This window comes from Globicephala melas, chromosome 3 (assembly GCF_963455315.2).
Source record: "Globicephala melas chromosome 3, mGloMel1.2, whole genome shotgun sequence".
Taxonomy (NCBI): Eukaryota; Metazoa; Chordata; class Mammalia; order Artiodactyla; family Delphinidae; genus Globicephala; species Globicephala melas.
Genome location: NC_083316.1, coordinates 51,813,131 through 51,834,473, shown reverse-complemented (window position 1 = coordinate 51,834,473; position 21,343 = coordinate 51,813,131). Strand labels below are relative to the sequence as shown.

At 36.3% G+C, this 21,343-nt stretch overlaps 1 protein-coding gene across 2 annotated transcripts in view; it reads left to right on the top strand.

The window, feature by feature from the left end:
• TRIM23 (tripartite motif containing 23) overlaps positions 1–19,899 on the top strand; it is a 38,194-nt gene extending 18,295 nt beyond the window's left edge. For both annotated transcript variants that reach the window (XM_030844263.3, XM_030844254.2), the window contains exons 4-11: positions 1,314–1,592; positions 2,158–2,340; positions 4,955–5,170; positions 8,803–8,937; positions 13,833–13,962; positions 14,455–14,565; positions 15,843–15,967; positions 18,056–19,899. In XM_030844263.3, the coding sequence (XP_030700123.1) occupies positions 1,314–1,592; positions 2,158–2,340; positions 4,955–5,170; positions 8,803–8,937; positions 13,833–13,962; positions 14,455–14,565; positions 15,843–15,967; positions 18,056–18,235 (1,359 nt within the window). In that variant the 3' untranslated portion in view covers positions 18,236–19,899. The remainder of the gene's footprint in view (positions 1–1,313; positions 1,593–2,157; positions 2,341–4,954; positions 5,171–8,802; positions 8,938–13,832; positions 13,963–14,454; positions 14,566–15,842; positions 15,968–18,055) is intronic.
• Positions 19,900–21,343: the final 1,444 nt, after the last annotated feature.

The window sequence follows — 21,343 nt, the reverse complement described above, 5'->3', positions numbered from 1 at the left end:
GAATGTGGTTTTTGTTCCACAGGCTGCAGGATTGTAGTTCTTCTTGCTTCTGCTGTCTGCCCTCTGGTAGATGAGGCTATCTAAGAGGCTTGTGCAAGCTTCCTGATGGGAGGTACTGGTGGTGGGTAGAGCTCGGTGTTGCTCTGGTGGGCAGAGCTCAGTAAAACTTTAATCTGCTTGTCTGCTGCTGGGTGGGTCTGTGTTCCCTCCCTGTTGGTTGTTTGGCCTGAGGCGACCCAGCACTGGAGCCTGCAGGCTCTTTGGTGGGGCTAATGACGGATTCTGGGAGGGCTTGTGCCAGTGAGTACTTCCCAGAACTTCTGCTGCCAGTGTCCTTGTCCTGAAGGTGAGCCTTAGCTGCCCCCGACTCTGCAGGAGACCCTCCAACACTAGCAGGTAGGTCTGGTTCAGTCTCCTGTGGGGTCACTGCTCCTTCCCCCTGGATCCTGGTGCACAGACTACTTTGTGTGTGCCCTCCAAGAGTGGAGCCTCTGTTTCCCCCAGTCCTGTCTAAGTCTTGCAGTCAAATCCTGCTGTCCTTCAAAGTCCAGTTCTCTGGGGATTACTTTTCCTATTTCCAGCCCCCCAGGCTGGGAAGCCTGACGTGGGGCTGAGAACCTTCACTCCATTGGGTGGACTTCTGTGGTATAAGTGTTTTCCAGTTTGTGATTTTCTCACCTAGCGGTTATGGGATTTGATTTTATTGTGATTGCACCCTCCTACTGTCTCACTGCAGTTTCTCCTTTGTCTTTGGGTGTGGGGTATGTTCTCTGGTGAGTTCCAGTGTCTTCCTGTCGATGACTGTTCAGCAGTTAGTTGTGATTCCGGTGCTCTCACAGGAGGGAGTGAGCGCATGTCCTTCTACTCCACCATCTTGAACCAATCTCTCAAAATTTGGCATGTTATGATGACTGGGGTTGAGTTTTTAAAAATTTTTTAAATTGAAGTATAGTTAATTTACAGTGCTATGTTAGTTTCCAGTGTACAGCAACATGATTCGGTTGCTGTACACCTGAACCATGATGCATATATTCATATACATGATACATATATTCTTTTTCAGATTCTTTTCCTTTATAGGTATTACAAGATATTGAGTACAGTTCCCTGTGCTGTACAGTAGGTCCTTGTTGTTTACCTGTTTTATATATAGTAGTGTATATTTGTTAATCCCAAACTCCTAATTAATTTCTCCTCCCCCTCCCTTGCTATCTATCCCCTTTGGTAACCATAAGTTTGTTTTCTATGTCTGTGAGTCATTTTCTGTTTGGTAAAGGAGTTCAGTTTTAATACGTTACTTTTTTGTTCATCAGAGCATCATTCGTTGTGATGAAGATGAAGCTCACGTTGCATCTGTATATTGCACTGTATGTGCAACTCACTTGTGCTCAGAGTGTTCCCAAGTTACCCATTCAACAAAGACATTAGCAAAGCACAGGAGAGTGCCTCTAGCTGATAAACCTCATGAGAAAACCATGTGCTCTCAGCATCAGGTGCATGCCATTGAGTTTGTTTGCTTGGAAGATGGCTGTCAAACTAGCCCACTCATGTGCTGTGTCTGCAAAGAATATGGAAAACACCAAGGTCACAAGGTATGAATATAGTTAAACTGGATGACTCTACCTAGTTCATCAGCCCAACCACTGACTTGGTTTTTTATGCTAAGAGTAGAGATCAAAGAAGAGCTAAATGATGAATGAGTTGAGCTTGGTAGCATGAAAAGAAATGAGAGATTTATTTTCTGAATATTATAACAAAAATTTCAGAGTCCTCATGATTCTTTCTTCATTGAAAAATGGCTTTCCAGCATGAAACAAAAGTTCTTTTCTATGTGTGCCTGTTTTTGTAATGCACTGGATTATTTTGATAATAATTATGTCTGTTGATGAACTAATGCTTGTGGTAAAATTTTAGAGAGGGTTTCTTGGATTCTTGTTTAGCAATAAATTGACTTCCTAATTTTAAATTATTTCTTTGAAAGGTAAATAGTTTTGTGGCGAAGGCAAATTAGTATTTTTTATGCTGTGTTTTTTGTAAACGTGTTATAAAAGCCTCTTGCGGCTGATGGTTTTTTATTAATAGGAGCCATTTAAGTAGCATTTTATATCGTTAGTCAATACTGTGAGTTCTTTTCTATAATTATGTTGCATTTTATAGCATTCAGTATTGGAACCAGAAGCTAACCAGATCCGAGCATCAATTTTAGATATGGCTCATTGCATACGGACCTTCACTGAGGAAATCTCAGATTATTCCAGAAAATTAGTTGGAATCGTTCAGCACATTGAAGGAGGAGAACAAATAGTGGAAGATGGAATTGGAATGGCCCACACAGAACATGTATGGGTTTTTTTCTTCCTCACCCTTTTCCTTGTCACTTTTTCACCTTGTAGGATTTATTGAGCAATTATATTGTGCCAGTACTGCACTGGTCACTGGAAATAAGTTTTTTAAAAAGTCTTTGTCTTTATGGAAATTTATAATCCATCATGGAAGAGAGCCAGTTTCAACTGTGGTAACTGTTACTTTGTGGGGGAAGTACAGGATGCCCTGGCAGTGTGCATAAAAACAGCAATAATTTGGGTAACTCGTAGAAGGCTTTCTAGAAGATGTGATGTCTAAACTGAGATTTGAAGGAATTTAGTCAGGGAGAAGAGTGGGGTGGGGAGTGAGTTGTTCCAGAGAGGGAAGCATATGTTAAAATACATGGAAGTGAGAATTGGACATATTGTAGAAACTTAACTAAGTTCACTATGGTTGAAGCTTTGAGTATTGGGGTGGGGCGTGGCAAGAAAAGATGTTGGAGAGTTAAGGGCCAAATCCTGCAGCATCTTGTTAGACATGTTAAAGAGTTTGGACTTTATCTTACAGGCAGTGATGAGCTGTTGAAGAATTGGCATAGGAATAACATAATCAGGTTTGCATTAAGAAAGGTTGCTCTTTAATATAAAAAATGAATTGGAAGAGCAACAAGATTGGAAGCAAGGAGACCTATTGTGAGGTTGCTGAAATTATCTACTTGAGAAATGTTTATGGCCCATAATACTGGAGTAGTGAGAGTGGAGAGGAGTACATGGATTTGAGATTTTAAAGAAGTAGAATAGTGATTTACTGATAATATTAGTGATTCATTGATAATATTGATTGGATAGGTACTTTGCAGGGTCAGGCATAATGCCTAGATTTCTACCTTGCCCAACCTGGTGGATGGTGATATTGTGCTCTAATGGGGAAGGAAGAAGAATTTGGGAGGGGATAATGGGACCAAGGTGATAAGTTTAATTTGGATGTTGAATTTGTTATTTCTGTGAGATAAAAGGAGATACCCTTCGGTAAAATGACAAGTCAGTGGGTGTTAGGAAGTGTGTCTAACTTTTAAGAAGTTTGGCTGTGGAGAGAAGGAAGGAACTTAGGTGGTAGTGGTAATTGCATTTTAAAATTGAATTATAGAGGAGAAAGGGATATTTTCAGATGGGAATATAAAGTACAGGGACAGACACAATGTAGTGTTTTTCTTTTGTAAAGAAACAAAGTTAAGCTAAGTCATTGGGGAGTAATGCTAGAACTGCTCTCTGTCAAATATAGTAGCCATTAGCCTCATGGGGCTATTTAAGTTTAAATTATTTAACAGTTCAAGAAAATACAGAATTTACTTCCTCAGTCTTACTAGCTACATTTCAAGTACATTTTACATGCATGTAGCTGGTGGCTACCATATTAGTCAGCACAGATATAGAATATGTCTATCATCACATAAAATTCTATTGGACATTTTTGTGCTACAGTGGAAATATTTTATTTATTCCCTCAGCAAATATTTATTGAACACATCCAAAGTGCTAGACACTGTTGAAGTCAAAAATACCAGCTTTTGCAAAGTTTACATTCTAATGTGGGGAGAGAGACAGTACATAAGTAAAATACAGAAGTATGTTATTAGATACTTTGGAGAAAAATAAGGGAAAGGGGGAATGCACTTTTATATGGGGTGTTTGAGGACAGGCTCCCTGAGAAGGGGCATTAAGCAGAGACCTAAAGGAGATGAGAAAGGGAACCATGCTAATATTTGGGGGAAGAGCATTCTAGGCAGAGAGAAGAGCAAGTACAGAGGCCCTGAAGTTGGAGTGTGCCTCGTGTGCTTAAGAAACTTTGAGGAGGTTGAGTTAGATAAATTAGAATGATTGATGGGGAGCATAGCAGGAGTTGAGGTCAGAAAGGTCCTTAAAGGCACTTGCTTTACTTTCTTCCAGGAATGCCCTTGAAGATATTCACATGGTTCCCTCTCTTACCTCTTTCAGGTCTTAGCTCAGATGTCTCTTTCCCAGGGAGTCTGTCGTTGAACATCCCCTATAAAGGACTTTGGCATTTACTCTGAGTGGGAAGCCACTGGAGAGTTTTGAGCAAAAGAATAATTATCATTCTGACTTAACATTTAAAAAGGATCAGTCTGGCTTCTGGGTGGAGAATACATTATAGGCAGCAGAGGTAAATTTATTGAGTCCAATTAGGAGGCTATTATAATAATCAGGTGAGAGATGATAATGGCTTCAATCAGGTTGGCAGAGGTGAAGGTGGTGAGGCATGATCAGATTCTAGATATATTTTGAAGTCAGCAGAATTTGTTGAGAAACTAGTTGTGAGATACGAAAGAGAAGTGTTAAGGGTGACTCCAATTTTTTTAACTTGAATAACCTGGAAGATGGAGTTGCCATTTATTGAGATGGAGGAAACTAGGTTCAGGGTTGTGAGAGACTGGAGATTAGGTATTCCTTGTTGCTTGAAATGTCATTTAAACCGTTGGATATCCAAAGGCTGTGGTTAAGGGGAAAAATTTAGTGTGGAGATAAACATTTTGGGATTTTAAGGACATAGATTGTATTTAAATTTTCATTATTTCACATATAAAACCTTCGTTAAGGTTACAGTTGTTTAAAACTTATTTTTATTGCCTTAGGTACCAGGTACTGCGGAGAATGCCCGGTCATGTGTCCGAGCTTATTTTTCTGATCTACATGAAACTCTGTGTCGTCAAGAAGAAATGGCTCTAAGTGTTGTTGATGCTCATGTTCGAGAAAAACTGATTTGGCTCAGACAGCAGCAAGAAGATATGACTATTTTGTTATCCCAGGTTTCAACAGCCTGTCTCCATTGTGAAAAGACTTTGCAACAGGTATGTGGTTTAAACATGATTAGGACATAGTTTAAGAAGGAGAATTTGTAAGCTTAAGTATATCATTACCAGAGGTACACACTAGTCTATTTTATTAATTTAATAAATATTTTTATATTATTACTCTGTGTTACTGTGGGCATTAACATTGTGCTTAGGACATGGTCTCTAACCTCAAATTGCTCCACTCAACCACATCAATGTCCTCTCTTTCATGTGTCTTCCCCACCATAAAACCATAGGTTCTAGAACCTCTCTAACTTCCTGTCATTCTTCAGTCATCCCAAGCCCTTTAACCCTTCTTTGCCAAGCATATACTATTCTTTCTGCTTGATGGGCTTATGTCTCCCTTTTCTGATATTGGAAATCCTTCTTCAAATGTTTGCTGTTCTTTGAAGCTACTTACCCTTCCTTGCTCTTTTTGTTTTTGTTTTTGGTGGTGGAGGTGGGGTGCCTCTCTAGCATGTACTCCCTATCTCTGCTCTAATTTATTGGTTCTTAACTTTGATGTCACAGAAAACCCGTGTTTTTTCATGGTTGACGTATCATAAGCAATTTGTTGCCCAGTTTGCAGATAATGTGCTTTTAAAATAGATTTAAGGTTATTCTAACAAAAATGCCAGTCTTACTCATTACTGTTGTGGATCTGCCTTCATGAATGTGCAATTTAAGGCTAATTATTGCCATAGGAATTCCTGATAAGCTTCAGTCACTCTCATCTTTTGCTATATTGCTAATGATTGTGTTGATATCAAATCATCATAGAGCTAAACTTTTTACTGTTGTAGAGCTTTTTCTCTTAAATATCTGATTAGACTTAAATGAATGTGGCCAGTCTGTAACCACATCAGTCTTGAGTCCTTTAGTTCTTATCACATTGAATTGTAATAATTGATGTTTATGCCATTTATTAAGTTGTCTTTGAGCTCCAGTCCTGTTCTGTCCTCTGCTTTGTGATGCTGATACTGGAACTCTGCAAACCACATACCAGCTCTGCCAGCTGCCTCCATGCGATTTTAGGCTCTGCCAATAGGGTACAGTAGAAGGAAGCTGAAAGGTGGAGGTGGTTTCCTGTGCGTTCCCATTTGCTTGGGGTTCCTGTGAATGACACTGCTCATACTACGAGACCACTTTCCTTAGAGATCTGAATTTCAGCTCCATGAGATCCCTCCTATAAGTTTTTAAGTTTTAATAATTCTAGCATCTCTCCTTTATTCTCCCAGCCCTGAGGGTGGTAGCTGTTTCCTACAGTTGTTTGCTCCATGATACCTCAGAGTTCTTTTTACCCTTTCAGTTGCCTACTTAATAACTACACCTAGTTAACAGTTCTTCATATTAACTTTTTTCTATTCATATGACTATTGTGGTTTTTATCTCCTGATTTGAACCTAATGATACAATATGCACATTTGTCCTTCTGGATGTATCTATCCAGATACAAAGAATTTAGAGATACAAAGAGCCTAATAAATACTTGTTCAGCTCAAGCTACACAGCAAAATTAGAAATGGATCATGTCCTAAATCATACTTAAGTGAATACTTCAAAGTATTTTTATATTTATTTTATTAAAAAGAAAGCTCATAGGTAACTGAAGTATTTAGAAGTATTTTAGAGTTTCTGAAGCATTTTGTCAAAGTGACTGATAATTGTTAATGACATGGTATTATCTCACTGTGTTAACGCAGATGAAATTGGGGTCTTAGATTCATTCTTCATATGGACCTATTAGTTTTGTTCTGATTTATAGACAGAGAACCCTAATCTCAATCAATATTCTTAAAAGTCCCTGCCACAGAGATAACTGAACAGAGGAATGGATGGAACATCACATATATATTACCAATTTTGAGAACAAAATCATCGCTCCCCTCCAGAAAAAATTGATGCATCATCTAAGTTCAAGGCATAATACTGAATGGTTAGGATTTGTTTATTAGGCAAATATTTGTTGTGTGCCTACTATGTGCCATGTATATTCTAGGTACATGGAATATGTCAGTAAACAAAGCAAGCAAAAAGCCATAATCTTGTGGAATTAGCATCCTAACAAGGAGAAGGCAGACAATAAGCCATAACCATATCTAATAAGTAAATTATATAGTATGTTAAAAAGTGATAAGAGCTAAGGGAAAAAGAAAAAGTATGAGGGTACAGCAGATTGTATTTTTAAATAGGGTAAGCATCACTGAGAGAAGGTGAGATTTGAACAGAGACTCAAAGGGGAAGAAGGTGAAGGGAACTAGCTCACACCTTAATGAAGAAGATTTCAGCTGAGGAACTGGTTAGAGCAAAAACCCTAGGGTGACATGCCTGGTGTATTTGAGGAACAGCAAAAGAGGGCACTGTTGCTGGAATAGAGTAAGCGATGGAGAGAGTAATAGCTGAAATTAGAGATAATAGGGAATTATATGTAAGGAGGGCCTTGTGGGCCATTGGAAGGACTTCAGTTTTTACTGATTGAATTGGGGAAACCATTGTGGGGTTTTGAGCGCAAGAATGATTTGATCTTACTTAAAAGGATCTGGATGATGTGTAAAAAACAGATTGAAGGAGGGCAAAGATGGAAGGAAGGAGCTCAATGGTTAGAAGACTGTTGTAGAATTCCAAGTGAGAGAGGATAGTAGCTTGGATCGTGAGGGCTAGAGGTACCCAAATTTTGGATATCCAGTAGGATTTGTTGACAAATTGTATGTGGGAATAAGGGAGGAGAAGGCAAGGATGACTCAAAGTTTTTGTTCTGGCAATTGGAACAACCAAATTGCTATCACCTAATTTGAATATGCAACTGTGAGCAAAAACTGACAACACTGCTTCTCTCATGGAGCTTAAATATTGTTGGGAGATCTCTGTCTTATGAAGAATACATTGGTATATGTATAGAATATCTCTGGAATAATATTTGAGAAACTGAAAAGTGCTTAGCTTTGAGGAGAGGGCCTGGGAATCTAAAGTGAGAGGGAGACATCACAGTTTGACCTTTAGTCTTTTTTTTTTAAACCAATACATGTATATCTTAAATTATTTAAAAAACTTTTTATAGGAGAACAATATATATATACAGAAGTATGTGCATAAGTGTTCAGCTTGCTGAATTTTCAGACTGGACATTACTGTGTAACGAGCATCCAGATCAAGTAACAGAACATTACCAACCCCAGAAGCCCCTCAGACTCTCTTCTAGTAACTACGCGCCTTTCCTCCTAAGGATAAACCGTTATCCTGATTTCTAATATATACCTTGTTTTGGCCTGTTTTGGTAATTAATAAAAGTGGGAATCATGCAGTACAAACTCTTCATGTCATTTCTTCCCTTACCGTATGTTTGTGAAATTCATATCATCACATGTAATTGTAGTTCATTCTTACCTGAATGAACCTGTAGTTCATTCAACCATGCATTTTGGTTGTGTTGCATTTGTGAATATACCATACTTTATTTATCTATTCTTCTATTGAGGGGCTCTTAAATTATTTATTAATGCCTGATTATTGTTAACTTAGTCAAATTTATACCTAAGTTAACTTTCAATACTGTAATGTTAAATGAGCTTTTCTTGAGTTTTAGTGATATCTCTGTTTTTGTTGTTTCTTTAAAAAGTTTATAAGAAATATCATCTTCTCTTTTCTAGGATGATTGTAGAGTTGTCTTAGCAAAACAAGAAATTACAAGGTTACTGGAAACATTGCAAAAGCAGCAGCAGCAGTTTACAGAGGTTGCAGATCACATTCAGTTAGATGCCAGCATCCCTGTCACTTTTACAAAGGTAATATATTCTATACTTTGTTTTTAGGTGTGTTTTTGAATAAATCGTAATTGTTTTACATTCCATGATAATCAACTAAGAGACAACTAAGAAATTAATGAACCACAGAATTAGGGAAAAAAAAATTACTGTATCAGTGGAAAATAGAAGGTGGTATAATGAGTCTCCCTGTATTATCACCTACTTGAACAATTAAAAACTTTTTATTTCATCTACCCTTTCCCCTAGTCTCTTTCTACCTACAGTCTCCCAGGTTATTTTGAAACAAATCCCAACATATTTCATCCTAATACATCATTTCATCTATGTAATATTTTCACATGTTTCTAAAACACGGGTTCTGTTCTCTTTTTCAAAACACAACAAAATTAGAAATGGATCATGTCCTAAATCATACTCTCTAATAATATCTATTAGATTTCCCAGATTGTTAAAAAATTTTTTTTTAGGTTTGAGACAAAATCCAGCAAGGTGTGTATTTGGCATTTGGTTAATATGTTTTGGTCTCTTTTCAAGTGGATTCCCCCTAATTTAAAAAGGTACATGTGTTCCATTTTGCTCTCTATTTTTAGAGAGTGGCTTTTTTTTTTTTTAATTTATTTATTTTTGGCTGCGTTGGGTCTTGGTTACTGTGTGCAGGCTTTTTCTAGTTGCAGCAAGCGGGGACTACTCTTCGTTGTGGTGCGCGGGCTTTTCACTGCAGTGTCTTCTCTTGTTTCGGAGCACGGGCTCTAGGCGCGTGGGCTTCAGTAGTTGTGGCTCGCGGGCTCTAGAGCGCAGGTTCAGTGGTTGTGGCGCCCAGGCTTAGTTGCTCCACGGCATGTGGGATCTTCCCGGACCAGGGCTCTAACCTGTGTCCCCTGCATTGGCAGGAGGATTCCTAACCACTGCCCCACCAGGGAAGTCCTAGGGAGTGGCTTTTAAAACTTTTTAAATCTCGTTTTATAATTATGTGAAACATTCACACGGTCCAGAATCAAATCTACAAAGCAAGGTTCATTCAGAGAAGTCTAACTTATATTCCTGATCCTGCCACCCTTTTCTTCCCTTCTCCATAGAAAACAATTAAGAATTTTTCTTAGTTTTATTCGTCATTTAAAAAAAAAATAGAGAAATATATTTGCATGCACACTCCCCACTTTTTTTTTTTTTTTTTTTTTTTTTTTTGCGGTTCGCGGGCCTCTCACTGCTGTGGCCTCTCCCATTGCGGAGCACAGGCTCCAGACGCGCAGGCTCAGCGGCCATGGCTCACGGGCCTAGCTGCTCCGTGGCATGTGGGATCCTCCCGGACCGGGGCATGAACCCGTGTGCCCTGCATCGGCAGGCGGACTCTCAACCACTGCGCCACCAGGGAAGCCCCACACTCCCCATGTTTAAAGGTAGAATACTGTACCTACTTCTCCAGCTTGTACTTTTCACTGAAGTGTACATCCTGGAGGTCAGTCCATAGCAGTATATAGCGACATTTTCTGTTCCCTTTTACAGCTGCAAGGTACTTTATTGTGAGGATGTACATTTTTTTATTATGGTGAAAAACACATAATATAAAATTTACCATCTTAACCATTTTTTAAGTGTTTAGTTCAGTATTGTTAAGTATGTTCACATTGTGTGAAACATTTCCAGAAATTTTTCATCTTGAAAAACTGAAACTATACCTTATAAACAATGACTCCCCTATTCCCCCCTTCTCATTAGCTCCTGGTAACCACCACTCTACTTTCTATTTCTTTGTATTTGACTACTCTAAATTTATCATGCAAGTGGAATCATATAGTATTTGTCTTTTTGTGACTGGCTTATTTCACTTAGCATTATGTCCCTAAAGTTCACCCATGTTGTAGCATGTGACACAATTTCCTTCTATTTTGTCTAAATAATATTCCATTGTTTGTATATACCACATTTTGTATCCATTCATCTATCGATGGTTATTTGGGTTACTTCACCTCTTGGCTATTGTGAATAGTGCTGCTATGAACATGGGTGTACAGATATCTCTTTGAGGCTTTGCTTTCAATTCTTTTGGATAAATTCCCAGAAGTGGGACTACTGGATCATATGGTAGTTCTATTTTTAATTTTCTGAGGAAATGCTATACTGTTTTCCATAGTGGTTGCATCATATTATGTAAATCCCACCAAAAGTTCATGAGGGTTCCAATTTCTCCACATTTTCACCAACACTTGTTATTTTCTGTTTGTTCTGGGGGGTTTTTTTTGATAGTAAAACAAGATGGCTTACACTAGTAGCCATCTTAATTGGTGTAAGGTGATATCTCATTGTGGTTTTGATTTGCATTTCTCTGATGATAGTGATGTTGAGTATCATTTTCATATGCCTCTTGGCCAGTTCTTTGGAGAATTTTGTACAAGTCCTTTGCCTGTTTTTCTATTGAGTTATTTGATTTTTTTGTTGTTGAGTTGTAGGAGTTCTTTTTATATTCTGGATATGAATCTATTATCAGATACATGATTTGCAAGTATCTTCTCCCATTCTGTAGTTTGCTTCTTCACTCTACTGATTGTGTCCTTTTATTCACAAAAATTTTTAAGGTTGATCTAGTCCCATTTGTTTATTTTTGCTCTTGTTGATTGTGCTTTTGATGTCATATCCAGGAAATCATTGCCAAATCCAATGTTATGGAGCCTTTCTTCTGTGTTTTCTTCTAGGAGTTTTATAGCTTTGGTTCTTATGTTTAGGGCTTTAATTCATTTATTTATAATCCAAGTATTTATAATTGTTATATATTCTTTCTGTATTTGCCCTTTTATCATTATCTAATGAACTTCTTTGTCTCTTATAACAGTTTCTGACTTAAAATCTATTTTGTCTGATATTAGGATAGCCACCCCTGCTCTCTTTTGGGTATGATTTGCATCTCAAAGATTTGCATCTCTTTCCATCCTTTCACTTTCAGACTATGTATTTTCTTAGCTATAAAGTGAGTCTCTTGTAGATAGCATATTTTCGGATCTTGGTTTTTCACGCATTTAGTCAAGCTGTGTCTTTTGAGTGGAGAGTTAAGTCTGTTTAAAGTAATTATTGATAGGTAAATACTGTTGTCATTTTTGTTCATTGTTTTCTGCATAACTTGATAGTTTTTTTTGTTTCACCTTTCCTCTTTCATTGCCTTCTTTTGTGTTTTATTGATTTTTTTATAGTGTCATATTTGATTCCCTTCTCTTTTCCTTTGGTGTATATTCTGTGGATTTTTTGTGTGTGTGTGGTTACCATTGCGATTACATAAAACATCTTAGTTATAACATTCTATTTTAAACTGACAGCAGTTTAACTTCAATTGCATACGAAAACCCTATTCTTTCACAGCTCCATCCCCCTGTACTTTATGTTATTGATGTCACAAATTACATCTTTATTGTACACCTATTAGCACAGGCTTATAGTTTTTTTTCATGTGTTTGTTATTTCAATTCTGTGAAGAATTAAATTTATGCACCCAAATTATAATACAGGTTACTATTTTTCCATGTAGTTATTGTTATCATTTTAGATTTTCATATGGCTTCATGTTGCTGTCTAGCGTCCTTTCATTTCAACTTGAAGGACTCCTTTAGCATTTCTTATAGAGCAGATCTAGTGGTAATGACTCCCTCAGATTTTGTTTTTCTGGGAAAGTCTTGATTTTTCCTTCATTTCGAAGGACAGTTTTGCCATATATAGCATTCTTGGTTGACAGTTTTTTTCTTTCAGCACTTTGAATGTATCATCCCACTCTTTCTGGCCTGCAGTGTTTCTGCTGAGAAATTTGTTAATAATCAAATTTATGTGATGAGTCACTTTTCTCTTGCTGCTTTCAAGATTATCCTGTTTTTGACTTTTGACAGTTGGATTATAATGTGTCTCAGTGTGGGTCTCTTTGGACTTACCTGAGTTGGAACTGAGCTTCTAGAATTTTTATGTCCATTTCTTTCCTCAGATTGGGAAGTTTTCAGCCATTGTATCTTCAAGTAAGATCTCTTTGCCCCTTTATTTCTGTATCCTCCTTCTGGGACTCCCATTCCCATATGTCTCTTAGGGTCTTTTCACTTTTCTTCATTCTTTTTTCTTTTTCCTCCTCTAACTCCATTAGTTCAGATTACATGTCTTTTAAAAAACTAATCCTTGCAAAAATCCTATGTAAGTTTGGTACAATTTTTAATCCCCATTTTACAGATGGGAGAAGTCAGGCAGAGAGGTCATGCAGCTAGCAATATATACAAGTATGTTCATTGCAGCATTATTTGTAATATCAAAAAATCAGAGATGACCTAATATCTCTCAGTTGGTGATTGGTTAAATAGTGGTACATGGAATATAATAAAGCAATTAAAAGGAAAAGGTAGGTCTATATGTTTTGAAATGAAAGGATTCCATAATGTACTATTGAGTGCAAAAAGTAGTTGCAGTGTGTATTTTTTTTTTTTTTAAGTATATCTGCTTTGTGTATGTCAACCAATGTCTGCACAGGAAGATATCTTGAGGGATATATGTGAAATTGTTAACAGTGGATATTTATGGGAAGTGAGTATCACTTTTCATTTTTAATTAATATATTTAACACAGAATGAAAAATCTTATTTAAAGAAGATTCAGTTGAGTTAGAAAATCTGGGAAAAATAAGTGGGTATGTGTATTTCTTTTAACTTATATAAAAACAAAGTAAGTAGTAAGTTTTACTAAGCTAAGATTTAGCAAAGCAATGAGGATTGATTTCCTTTCTAAAGATCAGAATAAGGGTATTTTAATAGGGGACTATAACTTTGATTTTAATGGATTAAGGAATGAGTAGGAGACACAATAATTAACAAAGGTATTTTATAAATAAAAGTGTAAGTACTAATACTTTTAACTCCATATCAAAATAAAAAGATTAATTTTTTAAAAAATTATAGGACAATAGAGTTCACATTGGACCCAAAATGGAAATTCGAGTTGTTACGTTAGGATTAGATGGTGCTGGAAAAACTACTATTTTGTTTAAATTAAAACAGGATGAGTTCATGCAGCCTATTCCAACAATTGGTAAGTATAAGTATTGCTTTTACCTTAATGGACATTTTACAGACAAACCCTAGCTTACAGCTGAGTTCTTTGGGACTTATTTTATGTCAGTCTGGTTTGGAGATTGGCTCTAAGACACCAGCATTTCAGAGAAAAAATGCAAGATTCAGTGGCTGTGGGATTGAAATGTGGATGGGGAGGATAGCAAGAAGGAACAGAATATTGGTGGGACAGTTGGAAGGAAAAAAGGATTGATAACCCTGCTGAGGATTAGGGTAGTGATGCAGATCTGGTACTTGGGTGTCAAGGTCTTAAGGACTCTGGTGGATTAGAGGGCTAACCCTGGTTAAAGGTATACATTTCCCCACGCATGTTTGTCACGAGTGGAGTTGGTTGCAGAGCAGTAGATAGTGCTGTATGCAGATAATTTGTAAGTCACAGTTATAAACAGGGTTGCCTGTGTTTGGTGTGTAAATGTAAGTTCAGTATTAAAGTAAGTTTTTTTAAAAACAGGTTTTAATGTGGAAACTGTAGAATATAAAAATCTAAAGTTCACCATTTGGGATGTAGGTGGAAAACATAAATTAAGACCATTGTGGAAACATTATTACCTCAATACCCAAGGTAAGAGTGTAAAAATTACATCTTAATTTTTCAAATTTTTAGGATGCCAGTTCAGTTTTCAATTCATTGATTTAGCTAATAAAACTGATATTTTAGCATTGATTAAAAACATGACTATACCTTTAAATATTGGTAGCAAGCTCCACATTATTAAGAAAATTAAGGTGGATAGACTGGGTTATGTACTCTGGTTTATTTCATGAAAAACCATAATTTAGCATAAAGACCAAATTTATCTTATATATGTAGGTAATTAAGGGTACTTTCCTCTTGCTGCTCTTAACAGTTAAAGTATATTATTAGTGTTCACATGAGCATGATCACTGGCAATATTGTGTTATAGGGTTGAATTTGTGGTATATAGTTCTCTTGCTCTATTCAATTAAATTCAACTCAACAGTTATCCCATTATAATCTCTTAATAGCTCCACTCCTTCATTTCTATTCACAATTAGTTATTATCTGCAGAAGAAACTACAGTGGTTTGCTTTTGACCAAACTGTGTTATATCACATATATTCCACTTAGCATTTATTCACACTTGGGCCCCATTCTACACTTTGCCTCTTGTACCCCAACATAAAGCTTATTATGTTCATGCTACCTATTGCATATGTCATCCTGTTTTCCACCTAGAAGAAAGACTAGATAATTTTTACTTTGGGATTCTTGATATTAAGTTTAGTATGAGACAGTGATTTAGGGGACAAAATGGAATTTTGAACATGAGGAATGGTTGAAAGTCTGGGATGTTTAGCTACCATAAGGTAGCTGGAAAGATTTCAAAAGAGAATTAATTCAGTAGATATTTATGAAGTTTCTGCTGTGTATTTTGAGTACAATCTGTGGAAAGTGCTGTGCCGGGCACCTAGAGAGAATACTTGGGAGAGATAAAGATGGTGATTTATTTATTTTTAAAACACTATCTTTTGGTAAAGCAAGTAGTAATCGAAGAAATAACATCAGTAGGTAGATCATAAGAGCTACATTTTCATTCATTAAGAGAAATATATTAAATCATATGCACAACAACCTGTGTTTGGTAGGCAAGCATTGTAAATCCTGTTACAGATGGGGAAACAACAGCTGAAAAGTTAGGCGAACTGTTTGAGATTATATCATTAATTATTGCTAGGTGTTCCTGTAATAAGCAGCCTTTCTGTGAAAATAATGATGGTAGACTAACCATAATATATTAAGGAGAACATTAAAATATTTAGTCCATTTACTGAAATTTAACAAGTGACTAAATGAATATTTTTCTCTTTTTTTGGTAGCTGTTGTATTTGTTGTTGATAGCAGTCATAGAGACAGAGTTAGTGAAGCACACAGTGAACTTGCAAAGTTGTTAACAGAAAAAGAACTCCGAGATGCTTTGCTACTGATTTTTGCTAACAAACAGGTAACACATTTTTATTTCAGAATATTTATTTTAGCATTCCACATTATAAGTAGCTGTTAAGATTTCAAGGGAAATAATTCAGTAGATATAAAATTTCTACTCTGTATTTTGAGTACAATCTATATGGAAGGTGCTGTACTTGGTACCTTGGAATATACAGAAGGAAATAAAGTAGTTGATGCTCACTAGAAACTCCTATGTATTTAGGTAAGCATGTTGTGTATATTTTTAATACAAAGAAAATTGCTAAGTGACTTCAGTAATATTAACAGTGTTAAGGAAAATTGGAGAGTAGTTCTAGAGGTGGTATTTTGTAAGATTTGTAAAAAGTAGGATTTGAATTGAAACTATAAGAGTTGAAATTATGGATAAGACTTTGAGTTAACTTGTGAAGGAAAGAACACTGCAGGCAGGAAAAAGTATTTTTAGGGAGCACCAAGGAGATCTGTATGTGAGGGGTAGGTAGAGGATGAAGAAATTCTAGAGTAACAGCGGAGGTTGTGTGATAAAGGCCTGACAGGGCCAGGCTGAGAAATTTAGGTTATATTCTATGAGTAAAGGAGAACCATGAAAAGTTGGTGATAAGATCATATTAGTGTTTTAGGATTGTAATTTTGGGGGTAGGATGTAGAATTAATCAGGGGCAAGGGAATAGAGACAGGCAGTTGCAGTAAGTTGCTGCAGTAATTCAAGTGACAGTTAACAAGATCCTGAATTAAAGGAATGGAAGGGTAGAAGCAGACTGAAGAAACTTTATGGACATAGAATAGTTAGAATTTGGTGACCGAATGGAGAGGATGAAGGACGGGGAGTAGCTGAAGGTTCTTAGATTTTGGGACTAAGCTTCTGGGAGGATGAGAATGCTTTTCTTTAGTGCAATAGGGGGGCTTAGATGTCATAAGAAGGAAGAGTAGGATGGACAGGGGATCTCCCCTTAATAAAAAAAAAAGCAAACCATTAAGAGCTGATATACTTCACTTTATTTATGATTAAAGATATGCAAATAAGACAGAGTGAAATACCATTTTCCACTTATCATATTGTTAAAGATGAAAATGTTTGATAATCCTCAGACCTGCATACACTGCTGGTGTGGTTATTAAAAGGAGACATTTTCTTGGAGGGCAATATGGCAGTACTTTGTCAAGGTTTTAGGTGCATATACCCTTTTACCCTGTAATTCTATCTCTAGTAATGTATTCTGCAAAGAGATATCCTAAGGTTATCTTAGAGATAATTTTGTAAATGTATGTATGTAAAAATACATGTTTATATGAATGTGTATGCATATGTAATAGCACATAAGCACACATCTTCAATCTAAATATTCAGTATAGGACTGGTTAAGAAAATTATGTTGCACCTACAGTGGAATGCAATACAGATGTTAAAAATAATATGGAAAATCTGCTTGTCCTGATAATGGAAAGATATCTTTATTTTCAAGATATGTGTTAAGTAAAAAACAAAAAAAAGAGAGTATGTTCCTGTTTATTTGCGTGCGTGTGCGTGGAAGTTTTCTGAAAAATATGAAAGAAATTGTTACTGATGATTGCTTCTGGGAAGAAGGGGTATTCAGAGGTATTTGGAGAGGTTTTTATTTTTATTTTTTGGCTGCGCCACATCTTAGTGTCCTGCGCCAGGATCTTAGTGTCCTGACTAAGGGATTGAACCCGGGCCCCTGGGAGCGAGAGTGCTGAGTCCTAACCACTGGACCACCAGGGAATTCCGTGGAGAGTTTAAGAAACTCTTTACTATATAAACCCTATGTAAAAGCCATTTCTTACAATGTACATTAATTTTTTTTTAATTGATGCCTTATAATGACCTTGGCAGTTTTTTCACTCAGGGGGCATAGCCTTTATTGATTTCATTGCAAGACTTCTTACAGACTATCTATATTATAACCAAAACTCAAATTTTTTCTCATTAATCTCAAAATAATTACTGAAAGTTGAATTTAGGTTTTAACTTTAGTATAGGCTTCTGTTGGAATGGTACCAACAGAACTGTAAATAAATAACAATAATTACAAATATGATAATTTTGATGGACTGATTAAAATTCTGATGTGTATATATCTTTCAGGACGTTGCTGGAGCTCTGTCAGTAGAAGAAATCACTGAACTTCTTAGTCTCCATAAATTGTGCTGTGGCCGAAGCTGGTATATTCAGGGCTGTGATGCTCGAAGTGGTATGGGACTGTATGAAGGGTTGGACTGGCTCTCACGGCAACTTGTGGCTGCTGGAGTATTGGATGTTGCCTGATTTTAAATGCAGCAGTTGTTTAAAGTTTTGTGGTTAAGAGTTATTTTGCACGTAATATGATGTAAGAAATTATACATCTCAAAGGTAGTTAATTTACGATGTATACATAAAAGGAATTTTAGTTTGGGAATTCAGTACAATATCACTTTTAAAAAACTGTAGTAAAATTTAAATATCTGATGGAGCAGATTAAATTGGATTAAACAGGGACTTACTGGGTATACATTTTTTTTCAACGTACAATAGTTTTTCAGATTATATGTGACCCATATATTGGGAAAGAAGTAGTCACAAAGAGTAGGTGAAAGTTTATTCTTTCAAAGGAAAAAGGATAGCCAACTGAATGCCTAATGGAACCTCTGTATGAAGCAAGTGAAGCATGGCTTCTTCAACTTGGATTTTCACTGGATTTTGGCAGTATTTAGTAGCAAAACTGGCAGTGACTTAATGAAATACAATTCAAACTGTATCTTTGAGTAATAGGATTACTTTAACGTTCAGTATAACAGAACACGTTTAATGCTAAGAACTATAAGCTATAGAAAATTAATATTTTATAGTGTTTTATTAAAGCTCTCCTAAAGCCTTTTGTATAAAACCCAGTGAGTCAGAATGAAATGTAATCTAACTAGGCCTGATGTTCGATTAGTGCTACACTGAAGAACAATTAATAATAAAATTGTGAAAGTCAGTTATATTCTAGTTGATCTTCACTTATGAAAGACCCATTTGCAGGGCTGAACCTGGAAGTATTATTTCCCAGGTCAGAGCTCTAAATTCGTCCTTCTGTTTTTCAGTATATTTAAAGTACTTAGCATTGTGTCTTTTAAAAATAATATTGCATCTTCAGTGAGAATGACTATAGGTAAAATGTAGTAAGTTACACACAAAAACGAGGGTTGGTTTTACATAAAAGGTAGAGATATAAGTAGAAAACTACCTCTACCACAGAGAAGTTATTTATGCAGTGGAAAATGCTTATTACAATTACTTTAAAATGTTTTCCCCAAATAAGTGTATTTATGTTAACAATAAATGTGATCAAGGCTTTTCATGACAAGGCCTTGAAAAGTTGTTTGAGAAACAACATGTCTAAGGAAAAGAAATGTTCAAAAAGTTTACATCACATTTATTATGCAGTGTTGAGTAGAAGTTTAAAAAGTTTGTGCTCTTTACTGTTTTTCATTTTTTAAGGAAACTCCCTTATTATGGCAGTACGATTTATATTTAAACATACCTAGATTGAATTTTATGGTTTTTGTTTTTCTTTTTAAATGCTCTTTATACTTTAGGATGAGGTTAAATCCTAAATCTTATTATTTGAAACGCTATGAGGACATTGATGTCTGATGGTAAGATGTGACTCCTGGGTGGCACTGTTTTGGTTCAGTCTCTTCAAATGTACTTTTGTTTAAAAACAACAAAACTTTTAGAAAACAAAGCATTAAAAAAAAAGTCTGTCAGTATTATGGGCAGTGTGTAAATAAGTAATATTACATCCTTTGTTTTTCAAGTAAAAGGTCATGCTGTTACAAGTGTAGTTTGTGCATATAAGTTAATACTTCTGAATTAAATTAACATTTGACTGATTGCAATAACTGTGAAAAATAAAAAAGGTGTTACATTTGCCTGTGAGCCCTTGAACTGTTTTCTCTACTAGGTAATTGGAAAAAAGAAGTCTAACACTAACATGTAAACTTGCATTTTCCTTGTAAATTAAGTTTATTTTACCAGTTTTGCTTAACTTTTACATTCACATTCCTAGCATATTTCTAAAACACAATTTAAAAATTGTGTTTAGACTTGATTATAACATACATGATAGTACTGTTTGTTACTATTTTTTTAAGAATTACTTTTCTCAGGCTCTTATTACTATTTGTGGTTGTATTCTTTCACTAATTATTAGTTAAGATTGTGCTTGCTAGTTCCCTCTGGGAAATGTCAAACTTCAGAGAGGTTTTAAATACAGTCTATTTGGATTTGCCTCCTGGCACTGAATTTCTGTATCAAGCCTAAATATTATTGTATGGTTTATGTAAAGCAGGTTTTTCAAGTGTATAGTCTTGGTCTGTAATTCTGGAATGCTTTATAATTACTAGAAGCCATTATTTGCATTACACATATGATCAGTATAGACAGCAATAAAATGTTAAAATCATTTTAAAGAAGTCCTATTATTATTCTAAAAATTCTGTTTCTTGAACCATCTATACAGTAGTATTGCTAGTAACCAATTAAAGTTATATTTGTGCTGTGGTTAAGAGAAAACAAAATGGGATAGGGATTGACTTGTATGACAAATTTGAGATATACTTTATTAAAAATTTAGAAATACCATTCTGTCATTCTGTATTTGCAATTTGTCAAATTTAAGTAAGTATTATAACTGTAGTGTTTTTAAAGGAGAGCTAAAATTTTGCATTGAACAAAGTGAAATTATTGCTTTTTAAATTTAACCTTGTTTCACACAAGAACATAGCATTTTAAATAACTTTTTATAAGAGGGCTTGGAAAACTTAGCTATATCCTATGAGCTAATGTTGCTAAAACACTTTTTTTTTTTTTTTGCGGTACGAGGGCCTTTCACTGTTGTGGCTTCTCCCGTTGCGGAGCACAGGCTCCGGACGCACGCAGGCTCAGCGGCCATGGCTCACGGACCCAGCCGCTCCGCGGCATGTGGGATCCTCCCGGGCCGGGGCACGAACCCGTGTCCCCTGCATCGGCAGGCGGACTCTCAACCACTGCGCCACCAGGGAAGCCCTAAAACACTTTTTTTTTTTTTTTTTTTTGGCACGCGGGCCTCTCACTGTTGTGGCTTCTCCCGTTGCGGAGCACAGCCTCCGGACGCACAGGCTCAGCGGCCATGGTTCATGGGCCCAGCCGCTCCGCGGCATGTGGGATCTTCCCGGACCGGGGCATGAACCCGTGTCTCCTGCATCAACAGGCGGACTCTCAACCAGGAAAGCTCCTAAAACACTTATGTGACACTGCGTCACCACGGAAGCCCCTAAAACACTTATGTGACACTGAGATACTTCTCAATTTGCAAAGTGGTAATAAGGAATAAGATATCTGTACTTTTCCCTAAAAGAATAATGAATGAAA